This window comes from Meleagris gallopavo, chromosome 14 (assembly GCF_000146605.3).
Source record: "Meleagris gallopavo isolate NT-WF06-2002-E0010 breed Aviagen turkey brand Nicholas breeding stock chromosome 14, Turkey_5.1, whole genome shotgun sequence".
Taxonomy (NCBI): Eukaryota; Metazoa; Chordata; class Aves; order Galliformes; family Phasianidae; genus Meleagris; species Meleagris gallopavo.
In genome coordinates this window covers 9,295,195-9,322,262 of record NC_015024.2, presented here as the reverse complement: position 1 = coordinate 9,322,262, position 27,068 = coordinate 9,295,195, and the positions used below count along the sequence as shown (strand labels likewise).

General features: G+C 44.1%; 1 protein-coding gene across 2 annotated transcripts; it reads left to right on the top strand.

The window, feature by feature from the left end:
- Positions 1 to 6: 6 nt before the first annotated feature.
- ABTB1 (ankyrin repeat and BTB domain containing 1) lies at positions 7 to 27,068 on the top strand. 2 transcript variants are annotated; one of them, XM_010718536.2, is made up of 12 exons: positions 7 to 80; positions 1,177 to 1,239; positions 2,319 to 2,374; positions 3,297 to 3,441; positions 4,730 to 4,889; positions 5,853 to 5,898; positions 6,871 to 6,987; positions 12,269 to 12,384; positions 17,575 to 17,673; positions 18,248 to 18,415; positions 21,558 to 21,758; positions 23,444 to 27,068. In XM_010718536.2, exons 1-12 carry the CDS (start codon positions 25 to 27, stop codon positions 23,648 to 23,650), a joined length of 1,434 nt encoding a protein of 477 aa, XP_010716838.1. In that variant the 5' UTR covers positions 7 to 24; the 3' UTR covers positions 23,651 to 27,068. The 2 variants fall into 2 exon arrangements, with proteins under 2 accessions (XP_010716838.1, XP_019475661.1); XM_019620116.2 differs by lacking the exon at positions 7 to 80 and adding an exon at positions 361 to 484.

The window sequence follows — 27,068 nt, the reverse complement described above, 5'->3', positions numbered from 1 at the left end:
GCCGCCCCGCGGCCTGCCCCGGCCATGGACACCAACGATCTGTTCACCAGCTGCAAGAAGGGGGACGTGAGCCGCGTGCGGTGAGCGGGGCTCGGGCTGTGGGGGTGTGGGCGCTTCGCGGCCTCGCCCTGCGCGATCCCCGGCCTTCCTTCCCCGGCGGCAGGGCGGGCACCGCGAGCCTGCTGCCTCTGTGGGCGACGGTGTGGGACGGCTGGCAGAGCTTGCGCCTTTCCTGCTGGTGGGTGCGGCCTGGGGGCCGTTTGTACCAGCTGTACGGTTACATCGGCTTAATTCGTTGCAAATGGTACGTTGCGGCTTTGCTGTAGAACGAGGGGCCCTGCGGGTGACCTTGCAGAGGATTCAGGTAGCAAGCAGTGAGGTGATAGGGGAGAAACTATCAGTCTGAGAACACTGAAAGCAAAGGGGACGAGCTCCACGTGGAGTCAGAGTGGGCTGAGATGGAAGGAACTGAGTGGGCAATCAGGTGAGGCTGAGGAAAAAAGGATGGATGGAGGGAGGGAAAGGAGGAAGTGATGTGGGTGAGGAGAATGTTTGAGGGCCTCCGTGTGGCTCGGAGGGATGGCTGTCACTGTAGGTGGGGATGGGCTGTAATACGAGCCAGGCTGCTTGGGAGGGAGACCTGTGCGTAAGAGGAAGGTTGGCTTCTAGAGATGCCAAAGGGGAAGAGTTGGCAGTGCTTGATACAGTGTAAGTGAGCAGGATAAGGGAGCGACAGGAATTAAGAGCAGTCTGGAGTGACACTGGTGTCATGACAAGAAAAGCTGCAGACAGGGTAAGGAGTCCAGCCTTGGCCTGTTAAGTTTGGCCACGTATTGTGAGTATCCAGGCTGTGAGCATTTTAGGAGGATATGAAGGTACTGCTGAAGCTCTCCTACTTTTCTTATGGCTCTGGCCCTGTTGTAGGTCAGCAGGAGGTGGATTTGATCCTTCTCTTCCCTTACACACGACTGAAGGAGCCACCAATCCGTGCTGCAATTTTTTGATTTGCCTGATGCCCCTTCAGCCGTAGCTGACGTCTCCCCAGGTTGAATGCAAGATCCTGTTGTGCCTTTGGAAGTTACTGTACAAACTCAAACTTGCATGTTTTTAAAGAGGAGAATATGTCTGAGTGAGCAACTGCATGAAGTTATGACTTTGCTCCTGTTTCTCTTCCAGATACCTTCTTGAACAGCGAGATGTGGAAATTAATGTCCGTGATAAGTGGGACAGTACACCTCTGTGAGTCCTGCACCTTAGAGTGCTGGCTGGGTGGGAGGGCAGGGCTTTCAGGGCTCTTTCATTCTCTCTGTATCACAGCTGGGATCTCTGTTACAAAATGAGTTGGGTTCTGCTTTGTAGGAGATTTGGCTGCATATTTCTGCTGCTCTCCTGTGTGGGTGCTGTGATAAATGTGCCTTTGTCTCACTAAGGGACACATGCTGGCATAGTGCTAAGAAGCACAGTTAATTTTGTGACCAAATAACCTGGATGGAGCTGTTTGTTCTTGGCCTGGGTGGGACTTTTTTTCCCATTAAGGTCTATGGAATTCTAGCATGTCTTGTCAGGTGAAGGTATGACCTGATGAAATGCAAAGTGGTGGTGGTTTGCTGTCCAGCAAGGCTGTGAACTTGCCATAGGTGGTGAGGAATCTGTGCTGGTGCTGAGGAGGGTCACATGAACTTTGTAAGTTCCTGCATCCTAATTCCAAAGCACCATTAGACATCTGCAACGTATTTAGAGTATGGAGTAACTTCCCAAAATGAAATCATATTTGCGGGCTACAGTGCAGGTGATAGGATTCTTCTAATTTGTAGGACAGTTTGAGCTCAGAAAAGCCTCAGAATGTGAAGGGAGTAACAAAACTATTGTAAGAAGGACTTTGAGGGGTGTGTTTTCTGTATGTCTGATATGAATGCTATTTCCTCATTGTCACATTATGCAGCAATCAGATTGACATCCAAAGGAGTGTTCCTGAGAGTTCAGTAGGATTGCTGAGTGCCCATGAAATGAGCTCTGTTAAAATGAGGAGGCAGATTTGGCAGCCAGTGGCGCAACAGAAGATGCGGAACTCAGACTGGGACCTTGAGATCTCCTTGCAAGACAGCAGCGCCTATAAGTGCTGAGAACAGATCCTACTTACTCAGTTGCTGGGGTCAGGCTTACACGTTATTTGGGAACAGTTCCTCGCTCCTATGCGGAGCCATCTTCTAAGCTTATCACAGATAGCTCAGTGCTAAATTTTGCATGCTGCGGTGTGCCCAAACACTGAATTTTGCATCCTATTATATCTCCAGTTTTCTTCCTCTTGTTATTGCCAGGTATTATGCTTGCCTCTGTGGACATGAGGACCTTGTACGCTATCTTCTAGCCAATGGTGAGCAAAAGTGTCCCAGTTATATTTCTTCTTACTTGTCTGTAGAGACAGTATTGTTCTAACTGTAGCTTGTGGAAACTTCTTTTTTAATGAACTATCTGATCAATGATCTCTGGCTGCATTTGGGACTCTCTGGTCTCTGCGGATCATCCTGTTCCCTTTTGCAGACCACTTGCTGCTTGAATTTACTTCAGGGAAGCTTTCCGTGTTAACTTAAGGGACAGCATGACTTTCAGAAATCACAGCGTTCTGGAAGTGTGCATTTCTTTTGGGAGTATGTTGGTGTAAGAACTGTACTTCATTTGAAGAACACATATAAAACTTTCTTGCAGTCTTCTGTTAGCCTGGCTTCAGGCAGGGCTCAAAGGTGAAATGCAAAGGCTTTTTGCTGGCGTAAGCAAAGTAAGGCAAACTGTCCATGGAAAGTGCTTGCCTCTTAGGCTCTCAGCACCCAAATTCCTTAACACTTGGTGCATTCAGTGTACCTTTTGCTGCATTCAGTGCACCTTAATATACCCCACATGTATTTCTGAAATAGGAAAATTCAAGTGCCCTTCAAATTTCTAAAGAGGTCTTGTACAAGGCAGAAATGCCTTCTGGGGGAGCTGTTAAGAGTCCAGTAGGAGGTCACGCTCTCTACAGTGAGATGATTTTCAGAACACTGCTGGAATCGTGCTGAGATACTTATTACCAAAATCACTATAAATGAGTCATGATGTCTTCAGAAAGGGATGAAGTGGTGGAGGAACAGCATTAGGTGATGCAGGTGTAGGGGGAGTTGAATTTTCATAATAAAGCACAGTAGCATAAGAGATCACAGTGAAAAACATGACCAGCCAAGTAACACACTTGTTTAGTGATCATTCAGGGACACGTGAGAGATGTAGCTGCCTGCTGACATGTATCTGTTGCCATTTTGCAGGAGCAAAATGTGAGGCAAACACATTTGATGGGGAGCGTTGTTTGTACGGAGCGCTGAGTGATGCCATCCGACGTCTGCTGAAGGAGTACAAGCAGATCACAGCAAAGTGCATGAAAAGAGACTACTATGATGTCTTCCTGCAGCGGTAAGCAGATGGAATGGCTCCGTGTGCCATGTGTTCTGTCATCTTTCCTTAGCTGCTAACCTAGATATTTAAGCTCTCTGTTAAAGGTGGATTTGAAAGTCAGCTAATCAGAACCCTGTCTTATTTGTGGGCATGTAGGGCTTCCTAAGGGATGTTCCTCCATGCCCTAAGGGTTGACTTCCAGGTATACAAACGTTTTAGATACTTTAGCATCTGTGACCTAGGTACGGACTCCACAGGCAGTGGAAAGCTGGTCTTTCTGGTGCAGAAGTATTAGAATGTCAACCTTGACTGTCAAACCAGACCACTAAAACACATCAGCAATTTAGGATAGATATCATCTAAAATTATGTTTCAGGCCTAAAGTGCAATAGCCTACAAACCAAGCCTACAAACTGTTTCCAACAGTGATAAAAGGTGTCTCACTTCTGAGATACTCAGTTTGGAGCTTCTTTAGGCTCTCTTATAGGAAGGTTGCTCTGTTCTTTCTGTTCACATGAAAACCAAAATGTGCTGTTTTCCACTTCTCATTCTGAGCATTCCTTGCATTAAGATTGATACAAAAGACAACAGTAGGGGGTGAAAAGTAAACACAACTGTTTCTATTTTGTTTTGGGCAAGACATTAGTAGGAAGGATGTTCTAGTGATAGAAAATTGAGGTCGTCAAAACAGAGTCTTGAATGCTATCAGCTGCTTGTATGACCCTGCACCTTTCTGGACATCAGTCCTGCCCTCTACAGGGAGTATAATGCCTGACTTCTCCTACATCATTTGACCTTTTGTGGATGTTTGTGAAAATAGAAACCTAGGAGGTGATGCATATCAGGAAACACTGATGATGGATGCCAAAAGTCTTTTGAGTAGTGATCTTATATTTCTCCTTTTAAAAAATGAGGGAGGGTATGGGTGTGCAAACATAAAACAGGGCTTCATCTCTTATGTGGTAATCTCCTGTGCTGCATGGCTGTAACATCCTTCCTTCATCAAAGGGTGTGTCATCTCAAGTCCTTTCCTGTTTGCTTCATGGTTAGGGCATGCACATTGACAGGGCTTGAGAGCAGGAAAACTGCACCATATGTGGTGGTGGAGTAATTCTTTTGTAAAAGTGTGTGCATCCTATTTGATAAGAGGCATCTAGACAAAACAGTCAGTCTTTTAAACCCTTTTTCTCCTTCATTCTGTGACTTGTTGTTCATTTGGAGCCTAATTGTGCCATGTCTCCCACTGGCTTTGGTCCATTCTCTCCTTTTTCATTCTGCAACAGTTCTCTCTTCTTGTTCCCTACAGGTTGCTGGAGCAGGGTTATCAAAGTGACATCGTTTTCATTGTTCATGGCAAATCCTTCTGTGCCCACCGCTGCATTCTCAGTGCTCGCAGTGCCTACTTTGCAGAAATGTTTGAGACCAAATGGAAGGGAAAGAACATGATAGCGTTGAAGCACCCGCTGGTGAGCATGGCTGTTATTCTAGCCTTTTCTTTTCTTATTTCAGTTGTATGAGAAAAGTGAGTGGGAAGGATGATTTGAGGGTTAATTTCCACAGTGTGTAGCTCCTAGAACTCAGCATGACCCTAGGTAAGGAGAAACACTTGTGAAGGCACTTTCTGCATAAAGTAGCATCTTGTTCAGATGACAAAAGGCATGTTGACTGCATACTTTGCCTTTGTTCCCTCTATCATGGGCTCAAATATAGCTTAATTAATTGCAGTAGCAGGTAGCTGTTACCATCTGCCAGCTGCGTCACAGCTCCTCTGTGGGATGAGTTGAATTTGTCTAATTCCTGGTGGACAGGTGGTCTGTAGTGAAGACATCACCTCCATAATTGGCACTAATTGAGTCCCTTTTGTTGCATTTACAGCAAGAACTAAATAGGCTGTTAAGTGCATTCCATCCATTAATCACCAATACTCTGGCATATGTTTCTATAGCTTAATTGTGGCAATGCAAAGCCGCTTGTGGAAAACATACTTCCAATTTCTCAGGACATTACTTAGCGTCTCTCCTTTCTCTTTGTGTAAGAACATAGCCTGCCTCTCAAATTAAAAAGAAGAGTTGGAAATATTTGAGACCAGTAAAAGACTGGATTTTACAGAGTCTGCATTAAAACTGTCTTTGGAGCACCTCCGTTAGTTTGGTCCTGTCTCCTGGGCACATGGATTAGTAGCAGGCAATACATTTGAAGAGCTGTGTAAACCAACTGGAGTGGCAACTACTGATGCAAGAAGCAAGGAAATTGGGTGTTCAGACCGGTGTGTCTGAGTTGCCATTTAGGTGGGGTTTGTGTGTGTGTGTTTTTTTTTCCCCTCCAACTTTTTTTTTCTGAGCAGGATCATGTTTGTATCCAGGCAAGTTTCAAGCTTGTTATTAAATTCCTGGTAATTCTCAAGGTAATGTTCTCATATTTTGTTTTAGATCAATCCCACAGCCTTTGGCTCTCTGCTGCAGTATCTATACACAGGTAAATCATCTACTGTATGTAAACGTGCCTGGGGAGCTGCTGTCTTCCCTCTGCTCTAGCACAGTTTGGGTGGCTCTGGCTTGCAGACAGATGTGTTTGGATACATAAATAGCCAACCTATCCTTTCTGCTGGAAAGAGAAGAATGTGAGCAATCTGCAGCTCTTCCAAGTTTGTGCCTTTTTCAGTTCTTGTCCTGCCAGTAGCTTTACAGTCATTTAAAAAAATCAGCTTTGGTTGAATGAATGTGGAGAATGTACTTTCAACTTACAGAAAATAAATTTATCATCTGGAATATTCCCATACCTGTTGAAAACCTAGGACATTTTCATTCTGACAGATCTGAGCAATGCACCCTGAATGACTTGACTACTGGCTGATAATTTTTTTCTGAGCGCAAGTTGAACTTCAATAAAACTTCCACCAAAAAGTCAGATGTTGTGTTGTAGGCATGTTGAGTGCTGAAATGCTTCAGGCCAGGAGGTGGTGCCAGAAAATAACTTCAAGGTTGTCCTCCAGTCGAGTGTTTTCAGAACTGTTCCTCACCACATTTTCAGTGATGGTAAAGTTTCTGGGATGACAACGTAGTAGCTTGAAGTCTTTTCTTACCCTAAGCTTGAAAACCCATGGTGGCAGTCATGCGTGCTGCTGTTGTGATACTCTTTTTCTTTTCTGAGAGAATTAGGTGCCTTTTTGAATAAACCTGTTAAATCTTTGACTTCTTGAATGAAGCTGTTAGGGTAGACACTGGAAGATGGGAATGTGAATCAGATGCCAAACTGTGATGTACCGAGTGGGGACTGGTGAGGGAGCAAATCTTAGCTTCTTGGAATAAGTGTAACCTGACACTGAAAGATGAGGCACTGTTTCTAATTAATGAATTTCTGTGCCATCTAGTCTCCAGTCCTTGAATTTGCCACTTTTACACCTATGTGATACGGGTTAAAAGAGCTGTTTGCATTTCTCCTTGACAGGTCGTCTAGATATTGACGTAGAATATGTAAATGATTGCAAGAGATTAGCCAAACAGTGTCGGCTGCAGGACCTCATAGATGACTTGGAGACCAAATGTAAAAAAGTCTATGAATTTGGTAAGCATTTTACTTGCTGTTGTCTCTGCTGTGTGTGGTGTGTGTGTGTGTGTGTGTGTGTATGTGTGTGTGTGTGTGTGTATGTGTGTGTGTGTGTATGTGTGTGTGCACGCCCTTTGAGGGAAAAAGAGGAAGATGTGATGCATCGTGGTGCCCTTTGAGCTTCCAGAACTGATTCTGTTGTGGAATTCCTGTGTTTGCTCAATAGTTTTCAGTCATATGCTCCCTGTAGGGTAGCCTAGTGGTCTCTGTAGTAGAGCAGCCATGGCAGCAGGACTTTGCTTTGGTTGCCAGCCGTTCACTGGCACACTATAGGGTATATTGGGAAGTGCTTTTCAGCAGAGACCCTATTTAAATCCCAGGGGAGATTAAAAAAAAATGTACAATTGGAAGTCCGTTTCTGCATTTAGCTGCCTCTTAACCAAAGGAAAACATTTGATAATTGGCTCAGAAGAGATGCGGAAGGAGATACAACACTGCTTTTGAAGAGCTGAGAAGTATCTCTGAAAGGCCGTGTGTATGTATGATGCACGTGTGTGCCAAACAGGGAATGATTCAGTCTTCTTCTTGATAGCTCTTTATAATTCAGAGAGCTTGTGATCTAATCTTGGCATCAGCTTATTGCATGAAAACCAACAACTGGAATTTATCATTCATCTCCCTAATTCAAGCAAAAGGACACGTGAAGAATCGAAACAGTGCAAGTAGGAGAAAGCAGTGTTAGTCATTAAAGAAAAAAAATGATCTAGTAACAAAACTTTCTGTCTGAAAAAAAATCTGATCTGTGTTTCGTGCTCTCTTTAACTCCTTTACTTCTCCAAGTTAATTTTGTTTCAAGTAGATAATGTAGTTTGTAGTTAATAAATCAGTAGCATCTTTTTCGTTCATCTAAGGGTGTAGCTGTTGTAGCTTTCCCTTTTGAATTACAAATTCAGATTATTCAGCCTCTTAGAGTTGCAGAGCTTAACAGATAGGCACAATACTCTTGCCTCAAGAACTTCCTCATCTGCAGATCACATGGAAGATACTGCCGTGTATATATGTCCCCTTAGGCATGTGCAATTAGGTTACCACAGTACAGCTGTTCTCACATAGATCAGGCTGTAAGTCCTTGCATCGTGGAAGCTGTGTTATAAGTGTTACCTCAGCCACATAAACACAAATGTTAACATACATCTGTAGAAATTAAATATATATATTTATTGCTTTCTTTCTATAAGTAAGTGTAAGATAGCAATTTGTATATTAAATGATTGATGGAAAAAGGGAGTGGTGATGAATACCATGACTAGAAAATAAAAAATTATTTCATGGTATCTTTTGGTATCAGAGTAATCCAGTGAGATGCTGGAGATTTTCCTTTTTTCCTTTTTTCCTTTTCTCTCCTTTTCTCTCCTTTTCTCTCCTTTTCTCTCCTTTTCTCTCCTTTTCTCTCCTTTTCTCTCCTTTTCTCTCCTTTTTCTCCTTTCTCCTTTCTCCTTTTCCTTTTTTCCCTCTAGGGTCTGAGACCCTAGAGGTGACCATTCCACCTTCATACAGTAAGTTCAAACATCGTATGAAATTGTGACAGGAAAATAAGGCGGATAGTTTGCAGGCTGTGTGAAGTCACTCACTGGAAACTGAAGGATTAGGAAGTCTAGTGGTTAAGTTGGCAAACTGCCGAAGTACTGACTTCTTTGCAGGCTCAGAAATGGAAAATGGTGAAGTAACATCTGATGGTGGTTGGAAGTTCCAGGTACAAGCTATACTTACAAGTGTGATATAAGCTTCCTGGGTGACACAGAACAAATGATTTGGTTTCTTTGTCAGGTAGGAGGTCTTCATTTCTGGGGCCTGATGTTAGACATAATCAATATGTGTATAGCAATGGTGGAAGTGCAAGCCTTGCTTTTTATTTATGACAGGTTGGATTCAACTGAATAGACAGAACAGCTGATTGATTTCTTAAATGTTTTTGTCTCATATTCTCCAGAAAAATATACAAGAGTAAAGACCTTAGATCACATCATGGCTGACACTTGACAAATCGTTCCTGTTCCCCCTAGTACTTTAGGACTGACTGCCTGTTCAAAGTGTTTTCGTGGAACAGACATCTGATTCAGGTCTCAGAGCGGGATCTTGTCTTGCATCTGTATTATAAAATTGAAACATGCCTAATTTAATATGTGAATTCAGGCCTGCACAGTTCCAGTAGATAATTGCAGTCTCTGCAATCTTGTTATGTAGATAACCAGCATTTCAGAAGTGCTTAAGACTTAGCATCCACAGACAGCAGTTTAGGAAAACCCTGGAAAGGCTGACCTATGGCCTTTTGTTGTATCTGAAGCAGCTTTGTGAACACCATAGATTTTCCTGCAGTGTGTCTGTAAGAAGGAAAACTGTTGCAAAACTGTTTGGAAGAGCTCCAACAGGGTTTTTCCAGAGTAAGCCCATAATCCACTCCTTGAGAAGTAGATATATTTAAAAACAGATGTTCTGTAGTTATTTCTACAAGCTGTAGAGCAAAAATCTTTAGAGCAAAATTTGTGATACTTGTCTTCATATGGAGGCACTGAATGTACAGAATCAGTGGTAATAATTTGTTATGACATTGGGAAGGGATGTATAAGGCAGGTATCTGTGTGCGATGCCATTTTGGAAAGGTTTGGGTGTTAGTTGTGGTCTGTTTTTTCCAATATATAGGCTCAACTGGAACAAAAGATTGCAAAGAAATATTGAGCAGTGGAAGTAAAGGCAGCTGATGAATTGATAGGTGATGTTCAGTGCTATCCAGCCAGGCTAGACTGGAAATGAAGACAAAATTGCTTCTTTCTCAGCCATGGCTGGGTTATTCCCCCTGGCTCCTTGCCTTGTTTATTTGCCCTTTCCAGAAAACCCTTCATTCCCACTTTTTACAAGAAGTGTTGGTCCCTGCTGTTTGCTTGTGGCCAACAGCTTTTTCCTGCTCTGTCACTTTTGTTTGTTTCTCTTCGGTGAAAGTTGCTTGTGAGACCAACTGTGTGCTCTTGGATTTTGAGAGATGCAGAGTCTAAAGTGTCTCCTGATAGACGCACTTCTCAGACAGATCACTGTTCTCCCTTGCTGCTATGGAAGTGTGCAGATGCTCAGTAGATCCCATGAGAAGAACTCTTTTGCTTGACTACTGCTTCAGAGTCGCTCGGTCCATTAGTGCTGCAGAGCCTGATTGATTTGGTGACTGTTGTAATAGGCACTACAACAAATACAAATGATTCTCTGTGCCAGAAAGAATTTCTAATTGCACAGTGAGAAATTTCCTTCCCTCATGCTGTCTGTGAATGGACAGGGCTCTTCAAGAAAGTGCCCTCAGTTATGTTTGCGTAGGTGCCAGGTCACTTTTTGGCTTATTTACCCTGTATGAAAGTAGCATTCAGTGCTAGTAAAGCAGTCTGTCTCCTGTTGCAGCAGCTCTCTGTTCAGCAGTGATGGTTCCTGACTGCGTTGTACTGCTAGATCATCCTTCCTCTTCCAGTACCTTTCTGGGATATTCCGCCCATTTGAGATACAGCTGTGGCATATCTGAAGGGTGCAGCAATAATGGGAAGGAGGAGGTGGAGAACTTGTTGTGTGGCACATCGTGGTCTTGTTTCGCCCACGGCCCAGCAGAGTCATCTGATAGAGCTCGTGTAGTGCTGTGCAAAATGTCAGGAAAAATGAGGTCTCAAGGTGATGTGATTCACCTGCGAGGGGTTTTAATGCAGTGAATCATATCTGTCAGAAGTTGTGCTGAATGCTGCAGCTTAATTCTTTTGTCCTTGAGAGTTAACTTTGCTTCTCTGTAGCTCCTCAAGCATTCCTCACGGTAACCTTGCATTTGCTGGCGCTGATCCATCTGCCTATGCACAGAGACTCCTGAATGTCTTATGTGCCCCAGCCAAAGCATGCTGACTTGTAAAACAAACCTGAGGCAGTGAACTGTAGGAGGGAGGTGGCCAGAAAGAGGAAAGGCTGTGCTAACAGCTGTATTGCTGCAATGGAATAGCTGGACATACTGCTGCTGCTTTGAAGTTGGAGTGTTCCTCTCCTTACTCACAAAGCTGAGCATTCAAAAGCAGTGAAGATTTCTTAAGGCTTGAGTTTTACAAGCTTACATTGCTGTTTCCAGTGGAAAAATGGATTAAATGTGCTACAGTAGGCTGCTTTTTTTTCCTGAATGAGGCAGTGCAAGCAAAGGGGAGGGGTGGCAGGTTTGAATGAGATGGCAGATCATCTTCCCAGTGATTTCTGCAGGGACTCCAGCCTTCTCTGTTCAGTGGGTGCGATGCTGATTTGGAGCAAACTGGAGACTTGTGCTTTAGCAGCAAGGAAAGCAAACCCTTCAGTATGGCATGGCAGCAGTCTAGGAGACTGCAGGTGTACAACAAAGCTGAATTTAAAAAAAGAATAGTAGAAGTAATTTTGGCTTCAGTGAGCTCCCCAGCAGTTTTGGTCATAGCAAGACCAGAGAGCTGAAAGTGTGTATATTGTGTCCTTTTAATCAGCCTGTTGAGTCACAGGGCAAGACAGGAAGATGCACTAGGTCTGAAAAATGAAATTGCCATCTCTGTGTGGTTTATTTGGTATATTTGGGGTACTAGCAGTGGTTATTCAATATCTGCAAAAAGCAAAGGCACACTTGAGTCCAAGTGTTTTGAGGGTCATAGTGCTATGGGATCTACAGGTAGTAGGTAACAAACCCAGGTGCATTTATTACCTAAACAAGAATAAATTCCTTTATTCCTGGGAATGGAGTTAAGAAGGCATAGCTGAACTGGCACCTGTTAAAACCCTTTGGCAGAGCCAAGAGGCCTGGGGGCAGCTTCTTTTTAACAGCATGCTCTCTGGCATGGGCTGTACCATGGGTGATATTGTCAGTGGTAGGGGTGGTCAGCTGGGGAATTCATTGTATGGGTGGGTGGCTCTTGTGGGATCAGAGGCAGTCTGTAGGACAGTCCTCAAGTGTAATCGATAGCAGGGGTTGCAGAGAACAAGCTGGCTTGAAATATGTCTGTAGCAACTTTGGTTTTGCTACAGATCGTATTCTAGTGCAAGGAGTAAGTGAAGGTTTGAGGAGAGACGAGACCTGCATCCCCTTCCAGCCCTGCTCACCAATTGGAGCAAGGGATGCTGTATGCATGTTTACACAGAGTCACTTGTTTAGCTGTTACTGCAACATACAGCAATAAGATTGATGTTTCCTGGAGTCTCTTTTCTCTAACTGGGAGAGAATGTTTGTATAGGAATGTAGGCATCTCTGCTCTTTTGTTTTTTTTGCTTCTTCCAGTCTCTTCCAAGCCAGGGACCTGTGTGAAAGTGCTGACGATTGAGCCCACAGGTAACTGCCGGCTGCAGGAAGATCTGGCTCTTCTAGCAGACTGCGCCCTGCCAGCAGAACTGCGGGTAGGGAGCATTTATACTACTTCTGATCTCTGTGGGGCTGTGATGCGTTCACGTGTTCAATCGCATTCTCCTCATTTGAGTTTAGTGGTTGCTTGTTTGCTGGTGTTAATGCTTCAAGCTGATTCTGTAAATGCTGAAGCATTTTAGTGCTTGGAAGCGCTGTGAAATTGTTTAATGACACTGCTGATGCTGGTCCTTTCGCTTGCATTTTTCCCCTCAGCGGTGATCTTGGTAAGTGAAACCTTTGCCACGTGCTTGGTGGAGATTTCTCCATTGACTACAGTGGGACAAGAGTTGGCCCCCACTCCCTTTCTATCTCTCTACCACCTTTCTTGCATATCAGAATGTGCTATCAGCATGCATTGTTACCCAAAGGGACGTACAGAAAGATGGCTTGCTGAGCTTTCTTACAAGGAACTGACACGCTGCAGCAAGTTTCAGCAGAAATGAGTTCCTCTGAAGCAAATTAAACTTGACCGGCAATAAATTTACTTTTCATAACTGTGTCTTGTTGGCACTGAGAAGTCCACAGAGTGCAGATTGGAGATCATCATGTTTAAATACAATCAGGTATATTAGTTAGACTCAAATCTGTGGATCTCCACTTCCAGCTGTAGGAGAAGGGTTAAATATTGGTGCCCTTCATTCTCCCTGCATCTGTTGCTTTCTATACTATCAGCAGATTCAGCTTACTTTTATGTCTACTGTCTTTTCTTTTCTCTCTTTCTCTCTCATACCAAGCACTGAATTTAATAATATGAACTCATCTTTGGTGGCTGTGCCCAGAGGTTGCATGACTGAATGACATAGCCAAGTTTATTGCCTCTTCTTTTTCCTTTTCATCCTCTGCTGAATTGACTTGTTTGCTGCAGATGTGACCAACCTGCTGGACAAGGATTCTTACTTGCAATATTCCCTCATTCTTTGCATTGCCTTTTGGCAGAAAAATTTCTCTGAATGCTGAACACTTTATAGAGGGACCTTTTCCATATCAAATTTCTATCTACCAACACAAAAATTATTTCTATGTGACCTCCCTCCCCCGTATAACTGCATTTATTTGTGGCTTTCAATATACCTTTCTGTATGCTTGCAGGCTTTACAGGGAGGCAGTTCTGCAAGTAAGCCGTAATGCTGCCTCTCTAGACATTAAGAAATTGATTGTGAGCTCTAGAACAATGAAATTTACATACATTTAAGTCGCTTCACAAATAAAAAGAATGCTTTCTGTTTGATTGCTGTGCTCCAATATTTTTAGCACATTCCTGTAAGCATTAAGGTTTTCATTTCCCTGTAAATTCTTCCATGAAGAATAGGAACTGAAAGGAGAATATGAAACGTGGAATAATATAATCGTTTTACAGCACTGAATGCCTCTGTGGGTTGTGGTTTTCTTGCTGTGTTCATAGACCAGAGAGAAGGCAGTTACAGCAGCATTAGACTTGTTAGAGCTGTGGAAGTGAAGAGGGCATTGGCACACCCCTATTCAGTGGACAATTTGTATGCCAGGCACAAATGTGGGTGCTTTGCTCGAGTCTGGTAAATTCTAAAAGATTTTTCAGTTTTTTTCTCTAGGTCTTTTTTTTTTCCCCCCCATTAATTTACAATGATTATATAAACATAGGTCATCATCCTGTTCCTTGTTATCTCTTCCTTACACTTGCAAATTGGTGAATTCTGTGCATTAGACATCTCTGTCCTGAGGCAGAGAAATCCCACACATTTGTTCTTGCAGAGTCTGGTACCATACAAGGAATAGTATACAAAGCATTTAACCTTAAATGTCAGGGACTGCTGAATAGTTATGCACAAATATCCGTGTTCTTTGGGAAACAGAAAGGTTTTCTGGCTCTTGCAGAACACAATTGGTATTGGCTTCTAGTACAACTCAGCATTTCTTGCTGGCAGTTCAGGTAATAATCAGAATTTGATGAGCCTCTCTGAGCTGCTGATATTATATGATGCTATATCGAAAGAAATTGGGATGTCCACTACTTTTCATTTGACTATAAATAAATAATCTACACCTGACATCTTTGATATTTGAATGTTGTAGGAAACTATGCAACAATACCAATTTCATCATTCAGCAATGAACTATGTGACTGAAACAATGATCAACATTTGAGAAATACATATGTGTGTGTGTGTATACATATATTTTTGTAAACTATCAGCAGCCAGACTTTTTTGACCACAACAGCTGCTTCACTGATTGCTTGCAATAAAATTTTGCAGTGTCAGATTTAGGTAAAGTACAGTAAAAGCCAAGTGGCCTCCCACTGCCTTGTCCATCTAGCTCTTCATCTCCTGTCTGCCAGGTGACCTCTGAGCTAGAGGTCCAGCACAGAGCACTGCATGCACATTGCTTCTTTGCATCTGCTTTGTCATTACCTTTTAGCTTAAGTCTTGTTTTCCAGCACAAGATGAAATCAGGAGGATCAGAGCGTGCCCTGAACACTCTTCTTTCCATCCGTATTTACATGGGGTGTGACTACAAAAAATGTGACCATTTGTCACTTTTGGAATAAAGGTCATTCTTACACATTTGGAAATGCTGTCACTGCACCCATGTGCATGGCTGTCATTCCTAAGCTTTACTTCTTCTGTTTGTCAGAGAGAGATTAACTGAAATACTACAAGTTACTAACAAATTTTTTATCCAATCCACTTGCATCTGATTATGGGCTGGTAATCTCTTCTTGGCTCATTAACCTTTGTGTTTAGTGTTGTAATTTATTTACAGCTGAATCTTCTTGCTGAGATAATCTCCTGGTCAGGGTACAGATTGCTGTCACTGAGCTGTTTTGTGTGTTTTTGCCTCTGGCAACATTTCTATTTAAGCACTAATAGCAAATTTGTAACAGCTGTAAATATTCACGCTGTCTTAAGCTATAAGAAATGTTGAGAATGTTTCTGTGTGGTGAGCGAGTTATTGTGAAGGTGTTTGCCCCTTGTAGGCTAGACTGCTTTTGCCTCTGGGCTGATATACTTAATTTTGGCAGCTGTGCTTTGCCTAGTTGGAGTTAGAATGGTTGTCTGAATGGGGGCGGGGGAGTAAACTCTTTTTCTACAGGGAGACCCTGAAAGGGAGATGAAATTCCTTGAGTGTGACTGGGGAGGAGAGTTGAAGTAGTTGAGATGTAAAAGGGGAATAAAAAGAAAAATTCTGCAAAGCCACTTCATGCTGAATAGGTGTGACAAAGACATGAACCTGCTTTTGTGGCAGGACTTGGAAATGACCTTGTAAACCTGAGAATCAGAGGGGGGACCAGGCAAGGCTAGAAGGTGGAGGTCCAGCCAGTACCATTTTGTCATTTGGGGGACGAACCGAAATGAATAAATTCCTGTGCTCATCCAGAGGGGCGGATTCCTTTTCAAGATTTGCATTTGGGGAATGAAAAGAGAGGAAAGAAGGGATGTGCAAAGGAGCTGGGGAGTTTATATCTCAAGCTAAGCTTCTTGTGCTGCAAAGAGTTGCTTCTCGTGCAAAGTCTGTTTGTATGCTTGCTCATAATCTGCCTGTGAAGTTGTAGCCATGACTGTCGTGTCAGAATTTCTAGGAGAGAGCGCTGAAGCAGTGAGCATAGGATGGGGATAGCAGCAGGGCAAACACATGTGCAGTTGTATCATGGCTACTGGCTTTTGTAATGGGCTGCCACAGTGTGCCTGCAGGTCCCAGCCTGGGGGTTATTTATTGCCTTGAAATGTGAGATATGGATAACAGCAAAATAACAGCCTGGGGAATCACAGATGGGGCAGTTTGTCTCATTTTTGGTACAGGAGGTGTCCATTGTATTACAGCTACATGAAAAGAAGCTAACAAATCAAATGTGCAGTGCCTAGTGGGTTGCTGGGTCTTCTGGGAGGGAAGTGCCCTGGTGGGGGGTGCAAGGGAAGGACTCATAGCAGAGACATGGCATTTCTGGCAGCTTGTGCCCAATTTGCATGTCAGTGGGCTTACTCTCATCTGATAGGAAGCAGAGGCTGCCAAACGTTGCTTTGGATTGGCAGCCCAGCAAATGGGGCCAGATTGCCATGTTTGGTGGTGGTGTGAGCTTTTGCCAGCTTGGAGCCTTGCCACATTATAGAACCTTTGTGAGAGAAACCCCACTGCATACAAACTAATCTTGGCCGAGAGCACCAACTTGATGTATTGCAGGCTGTGTCTTTGTTCAGTCTTGGGGAGAGGAGATATTTAGCTCCTCAGTAAAGCTGCAAGTAAGTTGCTTTCAGGTAGGGTTGAGGCAGGCATGCTGGAAATGATGCTTAGATCCTTTGCAGTTGAAGAGTGGTCTTTATGGTTGGCCCAGGATTCTCCCAGGTGCAAACTTGGGATTTAACTTTCCTGGAGGAGAGATGGCGGTAATAAACTGAATTCCTTGTCCCAGGCAGGGCCAGGGCACGTGTCTGGAAAGCAAGAACTGGGGGAAGCTTTTGTTTCCAGAGATTAATTGTCTTGGTTACATGACTGTGAATACAAACTTCTTTTTTTTTAAACAACTGAATTACCCTGTACATAGAATAAGGTGAAAATGAAAACATTCGGAAGCATCACTTTAAAATAACATAAGGCCAACAGATTTTTTTCGTGTGTGTGCTGTCTTTGTTGGCATGTGGGACTGGGAGGAGGTGTGTTGGTGTTAAAATAATTCACTAGAGTATTAATACTTCAACAACACTATCTTTGGCTGGAAATCAAATGAGGAATTTAGAATGTGCTTTGGAAATGTTATATTATTCAAGTGAAGCAGTAATTGTAGCCAGACCATTTCAAGCTGGTATGCATCTATGTAATCTATACTTTACTACATCCACCTGTACATCTACACAGTAATGTGCTAGTCCAAAGCTCTAGGAGGCCTATGATACCTGCTACATGAAATGAACTTCACCTCCACTTGATTGTCTGCCTTGCTAGGAAACACAGAAATAATTTCTGGAGGTTATGGAGTTTCCATAGATGAAAGAAGCAGCTGTAAGTTGTACCAGGAATAGCTCTGTCAGGAGTGCAAGGACTGGGCTCCAGTCCTTCCCATTAAAATTTTTGTTCATAGTATTTCTGGTGCTCTGTGGTATGAGAACAGATGGGTGTTTGTGTCTGGGGAGACCAAGAAGTCCGAACTCACAGTCCTGAGCATGTTTATAGCAGGAATGTTGAAGGTAGGATTTTCTGATTTCTCTTCACAGGTTGGTTTTGGGGAGTTGCCGTTTGACAGCACTGACAACTTCAATAGTTGTCCTGATGTGTGTTTCCGGGTGGCAGATTACAACTTCTTATGCCATAAGGTATGTACTTGTGCTATAATTTGTTCTCTTCCTTCTTTGCCCTAAGTCTGCTCTTCCAGTGCTGAATGCACTTTGCAAAAACAGCATTGCCTCATCAGCTGGAAAACCAGAAGTCTCACTGCAGCTGGAAATGATTATTTAAAACACGTAATGAAACAGCAAATCTTGCTTTTCTTGCAGAGGTGAGAAGATACATCTGTGTATTCAGATACAGCATTTACAGTTGCGGAATCTCCTAGTACTGGTTTGTGAGTTCAGTGCCTCGACAGGGGAATGTTTGGTTTGCAAGTAAATAGCAATAAGAATAGATTTTCAGACCCAGCCTCGACTCAATATCCTGCTCTAGTCCCATGCTACTTGTGAAGTTTACAAATGCTTTTTTTGTTCTGAGGATAGGCAAACTTAGAAGTGAAGTAGGGAAGAAGGGAGGAAGAACTCGCACTCAAAAGATGGGATGTGCAGCTTCAGAATACAGGGAGAATCAGAGTCAGAATTATCTTTGAGCAGCTCCTGACAGGTGTGTGGTAGTGAGAAGAGGTAGTTACTAGTGGTTTTGCCCTTCTTCCTTCTCCAGGCATTTTTCTGTGGTCGCAGTGATTATTTCAAAGCCCTTCTTGAAGACCATTTCTGTGAGAGTGAGGAGCTGCAGACGCAGCCCAGCATCCCTGTGGTGACTCTCCACAACATCTCAGAAGACATCTTCATCCGGGTCCTCTACTATATCTACAGTGATGACACAGAGGTGAGGGCAGTCACAGAACATTTTCTCCTGTGCTGTTTACTTCTGGAGGTGTGCACTGCAGTGTTTTTCTACAACATCCTGGAGGTGGTTTCATAAATATATCACTGCCCTACTCTGCTACTGCAGGAGTCTCACATAATGTGACTTGCTGTGAGCTAGTCAGCGAGCTGATTTATTTGCATGACATTCGGGAAGCAAATCCCTACTCTTTCATCCAAAATGATAGAAGTTTGGAAATAAACTTGCATGTTGGTCTGGTAAATGCAGAGCTTTACTAATGTTCCCTTTGGGTTCTGGTAGGATAAGGTGGGGAGCTGCCAGTAGATGGCAGATTGAACACATTTGGAGATGGAAAGGTTAAGAGATTCCTACTTATTTACTCTTGGCATTGTAGCCTACTTTTCCATCTGTAGCAAGTCATTATTGCCACTGTTACTTATTGCTGTGGTGGGCAAAGGTTCCGCTGGGAGACCAAAGCCTTGCTGTGCTCAGTATTGCAAGTAAGGACAAAATGGCCCTAACCAACCCCATTTTGAGCTTAATGGAAGGTACAGCAAATGTCATTGTTCAAGCAGCTTCCTGCTTTGATTTTGTGGCATATGCTTTCCATAAGTCTAACTACAAGATGCCAGAACACATTCTAGCATTAGGGTTGTGATCAGAGACTGCTGCACCTGTCAGTGTCACGTCTTCCAAAGAAGCAATCATGCTCTGTGTTAGTTGCCATGTACAGAGAGCATGCACAGCTGTGACCTTGTTTCTGTTGATCTCTTCATCTCTGTGCAGCAGCCAGGAATAAACGGTAGAGAGAGATGTATTCAGCATGTGTTAGAGTTGTGAAGATGCTCCTGACCTCAAGACTCTTTCCCTTGCACCTCTTCAGTCTGTCTGCCCTTCTCATGACAGCTTACAGGAAGGATGTTTCCCAAGCAGCTGTTGGTTTCCAAAGGGTGCCCCAGCTGCTCTGTCTGCACTTAGAGCAGGAAAACAGACCAATAACAACATGTAGGAATGTAAGGAGTCTTGCATCTATCTATGTTTCCTGTGCAAAATGGATTTTAGTGTGTGCAACCAAGACATGAGTTTTTCTGCCACAGTTCATTTGTGTTGAAAAGGTAGCAGGAAGAGTAGTCAGGAAAACAGGATTGTAGCTGAAATTCCACACTTGAATGTGGAGTGTTCTCCCTAGCCTGTGTTTCTCCAGCTGGGTATCAGTACCCTACTTCTACTTTTCTTTTTCCAAACAAGTACTACAACTGCTCTGTGTTGTAGTAGCAACAGTACTTGCAGTGGGAGGGAGGACTGTGTACAGAGCATAAAAAAGGTTCCAGGTGAAAGGAGAAGTGGTAATCAGAATATTTGTGTGGGCTCGAGGAGGGTTTATGGAGGAACATTTGTTATGTTTGTCCTTGACCTAACAGCTGAAATCTGCTGCTATCAATACTACTGACTCAAACACCTCCAGCTTGTGAGGTTCCTGGAGCCTTACAAAAGGACAAAGCAGCACTTGATTAACAACCCCAAGAGCTTTGTTACACCACTGTGGCACTATAGCACCTATTACATGCTTCTAATACATCTACATCCTTCTGCACAGCTGTTGCAGGTTGTTATACTGCTGAGACATTTGCTGTGAGTAGCTTGTCCAAACACCAATGTGGACAGCTGTAGGGAAAGAAATAATCAGCCTTTTGCAGTTGTCAGAGTGAGCAACTACACGTAGATGTGGACAGCAGTATTTGAACAGTTAGCAGGGCAATGGACTGTGCTGCAGTGGAGTTCATCAGTTTAGACCAGTGTGGTTTGATCTCTATGTAGAAGTGATCTTGCTTCTTCCACAGCCAGGATATGCTGTATTCTGTAGACTGGCTGTTAAAATGCTCATCCTGCACTGTCTGCACTTCACGTTAGCAGGAACAGAACTATGCAGAAAGAAGCTGTAGTTCCAGGTTAGTGACGCAGATTGCTGACAAAAATAGTATTTGCACAGACAGAGGGGAGAGATTGAGTGAAGCTGGAGGTGGTGTCTCCAGCATTACCTATGGCATTTTTTTATCCCCCTACTGCTTGGAAGGAAGAAAAATCCCAAGAAGGAAATGGGAGTCTGGTTCCCTCCCTCAAGAGCCTAAAAACGTTAAAGGCCATTCACAAACAGTGTAACCTTCAGCATCTGGTTCATGAATTTAGTTCTGTTTGAATGCCTCTCAAAACTCCAGTAGTATTTGATGTGCAGTTGGCTTCTCAGCTAGTTGGGTCTCACACAGTTTTCTGACCTTAGATATATGCCTGTGCCACTAGATGTGTTCCTTCTGTGTTCTTCATCCAGCTCTGATGATTGGATTGAAGGCTCCACGTGCATCAAAGCTGGATTTGAACTGTTTTAGATTCTGCCTGTCCTCATCCTGACAGTAACTGCTAGAGATTACTACTAAGTTTGAGAGCTGTGCTTGAAGCAGAGATGAGTTGTGTCCTTTTGCTTGTGAGATCCTTGATCTTAGATCCCTGTAGTGCTTGCACTCAGATTTCTCATTCCCTTTTCCAGTGGCTGAGTTGGGCCTTCTAGGTTTAGTTTGATGAGGTCAGAAGTTTCCAAAAGAGAAGAAAATGAGAGTGGGGACAGGAGGACATGCTGACTGATTTCACAGAGCCAGTGTGAGGAAGGAACTTAAGGGAATTTTGCATATTTTTCACAAAATGGAAGTCTAAATTTAGAAAATGAAAGGAAGAGCCCCTGTTTGGAACAAGGTGCTCTATTCTGCCAGCCCATCTCTTTGAACAGCATTCAGTACCTCTAGTAAAAGCTACCTCCTTCTATTGCCATGCAAAACATTTCTTAGCAGCCAGCGTGCAGCAGTGCTTCAGCATTGCTTTGTGCTTAGAGAGGAAAGCTGCAGAGTGGCAAACTTCTTGCTTGGTGCTGAGCAAGCTGCCTCTGCAGCGTTTTGAACTCCTCTGTAGTGAGTGAGTGGAAGACCTAGTCCTGACAGGTTGAGCTCCTACCTCTGCTTAGTACCTCTGCTTAGTACAGAATGGGCCAAGAAGCGTTTCAGGGAATTTCTGCTAAGACAAAAAGAAGGCAGTTTGCTGGTGACAAGCGAGGTGGGTAGGATTGGGCTGTAATTTCCCTCTTTGCTGTTGCCAGCTGTCCCCAGAAAACGCCTACGATGTGCTGTGCGTGGCAGACATGTACCTGTTGCCCGGGCTCAAGCGCCTGTGTGGCAGGACCTTGGCACAGATCCTTGATGAAGACAACGTTGTCAGCATCTGGAGGATTGCAAAGCTGTTCCAGCTGACCCGGCTAGAGGACCAGTGCACGGAGTACATGGCAAAGATCATCGAGAAGGTAGCAGAGCCACCCCCCACTGCACTTACATATGTGCCCATAAATCTAAATGCACGGAGAGCCATAGATACAGCAGATTTGGTGGTTGCACTTTGGTGTGTGATAGACAGTTGCCTCTCTGATTTAATGACTTAATATGCTTCTTGAAGAGGAGCAGCTGTTGAGTTGGAATGCACATGGTGAGTTAGGAGGGAGGGTGCAGTGTCACTGCAGTGAGCCAAATGCTGATGGCTGTCTAGCGCAGCACCGTGGACTGTGAGGTGAAAAACTTACCGAAAAGGTTCTGCAGGTGCTTTGGGTAGTGCTTTCACTGAACTTTCAGCCACTGTGGATGAAACAGCAATGATATTACCCAAATGCACTAGCTGCAGCCCGGAGAACCCAATGGGGTTTGTGAGGAAGCTTGATTCAGGAAATGCATGGCGTGCATGAGTTGGGAAGGGATGCTCTTCCTGGCATATTGCTGTCAAAAAGATTAATCAGTGTGATCTCCTCTCTCCTCCAGGATGATAAATCTAACAGTAGAGGCTTTCACTGGGGAAATTTGCTGTTGAACAGCCAGAAATAATGAGTCTAACACTGAAGTTCTCTTTATGAGGCTCCGTTTAAATGTTACATGGAATGATTACAGCTTGAAGTTCAGAACTTGTAGACTAAGTTGCTATGCAGAAGAACAAACTAGAATCTATGGGATATTTTTGTCCTTAGACAGATCTTTATTAATGGCTTGTACAGCTCACGTGGGAATGTAACATTTTCACCTGCAACTTGAAAGGTGTGAAATTCTTCCTGGATTGTGAAAGCAGTGAAGGAAATAATTTTGGCGCTGTTACTTTGTACAGTGTATAATTTGGGGATGATAAATGCACCAGTAGGCATGCAAGTTCTGACTTAAAAGGGAATTTGGTTTGAAAGCTGAATTGATATCCCAAGTAGTAATTGGGCAAGGTAGAGCTTTGCTTATATGTTCCCTTTGCATTCTCCTTCGTAAACCTGAGTGGGTGTCCTTGGATCCAGTATCAGCAATGTGCCTTCCTAAGGGTGTTAGCACAAATGGTGCTACTCCAGCTGTTAGAACATCAGCAGCTGCCAGCATCTTGTGGAGAAGCACTGATGGTGGCAACGGGGTGAGATTTTGGCAGTGTGTACAGCGTGGACCAGGACTCAGCAACCTGCTGTGCCCAGGTGCACTTCAGTCACATAGACAGATGGAAGCTGCCTGTTGCCCTTCAGCACACTACATGTTCTTGGGGAGCTTGATACAAAATCATTCACAGATGACCTGATTCTGTCAGGTCGGGCAGAGCACAGAGCAGCTCATTGCTGCTCATCTGCTGGTTGGCTGTTGGTGGTGCAGCTGAGAGCCACAGTGGAGACAGACTCATCTGCATCTCCTGGTTCTGAATTGGGCAGAATTGAGTGCTGTCTTGCCTGCTGCAAGACATTTCTCAAAGCTGTCTGGCAGCATCTCATGGCTCCTGCTGCCAGTTCCTGCTTGGGAGCCTTTCTGGAGAGAATACTCCTTAAGATGAGTAGATGAGAAGGTTTGAGTTTCCAAATACCCTTAGCATTCTCCTTTTTCCTGTTGGCTCTCTCAGCAGTAGGCAAGCCCATTATCCCAACCCTTTACCGGTCTTTATTTGCTGCCTTGTCTTCCTAATGATGCTTTTGTCCACCCTGCCCAGCTGGTGGAGTTGGAGGAGTTTGTGACTGCTGTGAAGGAGAACGCAGAGGCTGTGGAGGAACGGCAGGAGACCGACTCCATTCCCCTGGTCGACGACATCCGCTTCCACATCACTAGCAATGTGCAGACTTACAGTGCCATCGAGGAAGCCAACCAGAAACTTGAAGCTCTGGAAAGCCTCCTGGCCAGTATAGGGCTTGAATGCTGATGTGTGCAAACTCTGCCTGTCATATGCAGCCTGCACAACCCCCTGGTGGGTTGGCTCAGAGTACAAGAACATCTGAGTCTCTGAATGTTTCTTTTTCCCCCTACCTTGTCTTCCTTTCCATCCACTTTCAGGCATGATTTCTTTTTAATTTATTTATGTCTGGACATTTGCATGTCTGGTTTGTGTTTGGTTTTATTTTGTTTTTGTCTCTCCTTTCAGAAGTAGCTCCCAAAGCTCAGCCTAATTTAGTAGCTGCTGCTTTGTGCAATACAGTGCGGATAGGAGACTGCAAATCGTGGGGGTGAGGGAGCTGTGCTGGGGGACTTGCTACTGCCTGATGTTAGGATCCATCCTTTCTGTTGCCCAAAAGCACACTTCTGAAACTGGTTCATGCCAGGATATTTGTTGAATTGCCTGCAGCAGCAGCAGAAAACTGGATTAAACTTTCCAAATAAGTGTATTAGAAAGGAGATGGCCTTTCTTTCACTGTTAGCTTTATAAGATTGGAGAAGGTAAGCAGCACTTCCCTAACAGAAATGCAGGAGCACTTGTCTGTATGGAAGGTGCTATTTTCACCTGCTATTCTGGTTCTTAGGTGAAAAAATGCCAAAGTTACTTTCAGATCATCCCTAGTTTTTCATTGCTCTGAAGTGTTGGTATTTGGATTTTCACTTGGAGGAGTGGAGAAGCTCAGATTTTTAGATACCTGAGATCTGACAGATGGACAACATATATGCAATCAGGAGGGAGATACAGAGCAAAGATTTGATATTTTTCTTGTTGTGCATGTGATGTACAACTGAATAATTTAAAAGCTTTTCTTTCAGAACAAATATCTTTGGGACTACAGTAGAGACCACAGACCTTTTTTTCCTAGAAAGCAGTGGCTTTCAATGCATAAAGAAGGGAGAGGCCCCTTGTCTCTCTCACAGGGACAGGAAATGCCTTCTTATTGGAAACAGCACTTTTCTCTTTTTCTTGGTCCATTGTGGTAGAGCAAAACAGGCTTCCTGGTTGATCAGGAGAGAGGGGTCACCAGAAGTCTTTAAAAAAAAGGAAAAGGGGCCTTTTGGGTCTCTCAGGGGGCAGCTGTCCCACTCTTTGACCTTGTGGCTTTGCTCAGACTTCAGCCTTGTAGCTTCATTGTTCTCCAGGAAATTCACTGTTTGTACTAATGAATGTTTTGAATCTGTGTTCTGCAGTAGGTCGTGTTATCTCTTCGTCTCCCTAGACTCCTAATGAGGGTAATGATGTTATTTCTCCTCAGCACCGATCAGCAGGCAGTATCCCTGCACAAAGCTTTGCCTGCCAAGTAGGCTGTCCTGAGAGCTGTTTGTCTCTGGAATGGCACGTTTCGAGAGTCTCAGGTCTCCAAGGCTCAGGCTGGGTATACTCTGCCGTGCTGTGAGTTGGGAAGAAGAAAAAGCATTGTGTGAAGCACGCAGGGAATCTTGCACAGATGGTGGCTGCCATTACTAATACATATTGTCATTTTGGTCACTCCGTGCAGTGAGAGCTTAAAATAATCCATGTCAAGTGCGCTTTTAGCATTGGAGGTGAGAACTGGGCACTGGTCCCCCACAGTTTCGTGGTGTTTTTTCTTGTAATGGTGGTGGTGCTTCACACAGATAAGGAAAGTGTTTGGAGCTCCACTGTTCAGCAGGGACTTGCTGCAAGTGTGGATTTGCTGAGTGGATGACTCAGATCTCACCTGGTGAGGCACTTTTGCTCCCACCCAACTTGATGCCCTTGCTCAGAGCATCTGCCTGTACCCAGCACACACTGAAGCTGTGTGCACTTGTGGCCAGACTTCAGGCACCACTTGCACTAGGCAGGCTGCCTTCACTGAGAAAGTGTCACTGGGGTTCAACTGCTGCACTCGAGGAGCTGGACTTTGTCAAAATCATGTCAATATTGAGTTGCAGAAGCTCAACTCAGAAGCTGGGGACAGAGCTAGCTGGGCAGGAATGGGGTGCAGTGAGATTAACTGGACCCTAGGTGTCTGTGCTCTTCTGTGCTTGATTGGTTTCTTTATGACGGAGGGTGGGGTCTGCATGGCTGCTTCAATTCTTTAGTTTCAGGATGATTAGGAGGATTTGTTGTGGTTTGCTTTCTGCAGCTACGGGTGAGGAAACAGGTGTGCTGGTACAGGGGTGTGTTGCTGTATGGAAGCAACAGGAGGGTGCTTATGTTTGGTGTGGTGGGACATGGGAGGAGCTGTGTGTGTGGTGTGTGAGTGAGTGATGTATGTATCTGTTTGTCTCCAAGCTCAGCATGGCTTTGACAAGACCAGCAAAGAGCCCAATGCAACTTGAACTGATAAAGGCATCTCAGTAGATTTGAGGAGGGAAAGGACTATTTAAAGAGATCTGATATGATGTCCCAGATATTTTGGGCAAAGAAGGGTGGAAGAGCAGAACTGCCTACTTTCTTGCTCAGCAAAGTGTCAGTCTCAAGAAAGTCCGCTACAGAAACAACCGACAGCTTAGACCAGCTGGTTCATCCCCTGTGTTTCTCCTCCATTTATGACTGAAGATGACACTGAACATAAGCAGGATGTTTAGTTTATCGCATCTCCTCTACTTCTCCTGCATAAGTTTCCCCATCTGATGTCTTGGTAGTCGACTTTCCACAGCAGTCATTGTGACAGCCCTGCATGAGGCTCACATGGAGCCACTGGAGAGCAGAACGTGGCCTTTGCCTTCTGTTTGTACTGAGCAAGATGCAGAAGCAGGATTACCAAGGAATGTACTCATTCTTTTCTCAGCGGATGCCTCAGCTGCTAAAGCTAAACGGACACTGGCAGTGCGCAAAGCAGGAGGAAAGCAAAGGAGGAGCAACAGTGCTGGGAAGCATTTTCCATATGGCTGCTCTTAAATAATTCCATTCCTGCATCCTTAAGCATGGAGCAAGTGAGGCTGCAGTTGTGCTCACGGGAAGAAAGGTCAGCGTGGCCTTTTGGTCTGCCCCCCAGCAGTGCAGTTCCATGCAGACAGCCGAGCACATGCCTCCTCTGTCTGCTCACACTTTGTGGTCACATCTGTGAGCCCTGCTGCATTGTCCAATTACATGGGGTCCTTTTAGCTCCCCGTCCCTTTTGGCAAAATAAGGCTATGAAGAAGCATGTGTAAGCAGATGGTCAGCATGCAGGCAAGCTCTCTAATTAACATGAGCCAGGACAAAACGTAGATTTGATTTCACTTTATTCTTGCTGCAAATAATTTTATCACAAAATAAACAACGTAGGATTTTATTTCTGTTGCCAGTGTCCTTTTTGTGTTCTGTTGCCTCTGTCCCTTTTATTTACTACTAGCCACTTGTGGAATTAAGAAGACTGTAAAATTTATCAGAGCAACAATATATTTAAGAAGAAATGTGTAAGCATGTGTGCAGCAATAAAATAGTATATTTCACTACA

Bases quoted from the DNA above. Each gene is read 5' to 3' on its own strand.
- ABTB1 (XM_010718536.2), top strand. From the start codon at position 25: ATGGACACCAACGATCTGTTCACCAGCTGCAAGAAGGGGGACGTGAGC. The intron at 12,385-17,574 runs GTAGGGAGCATT...TTCTCTTCACAG, and splicing joins CCCTGCCAGCAGAACTGCGG to GTTGGTTTTGGGGAGTTGCC. The intron at 17,674-18,247 runs GTATGTACTTGT...TTCCTTCTCCAG, and splicing joins ACAACTTCTTATGCCATAAG to GCATTTTTCTGTGGTCGCAG.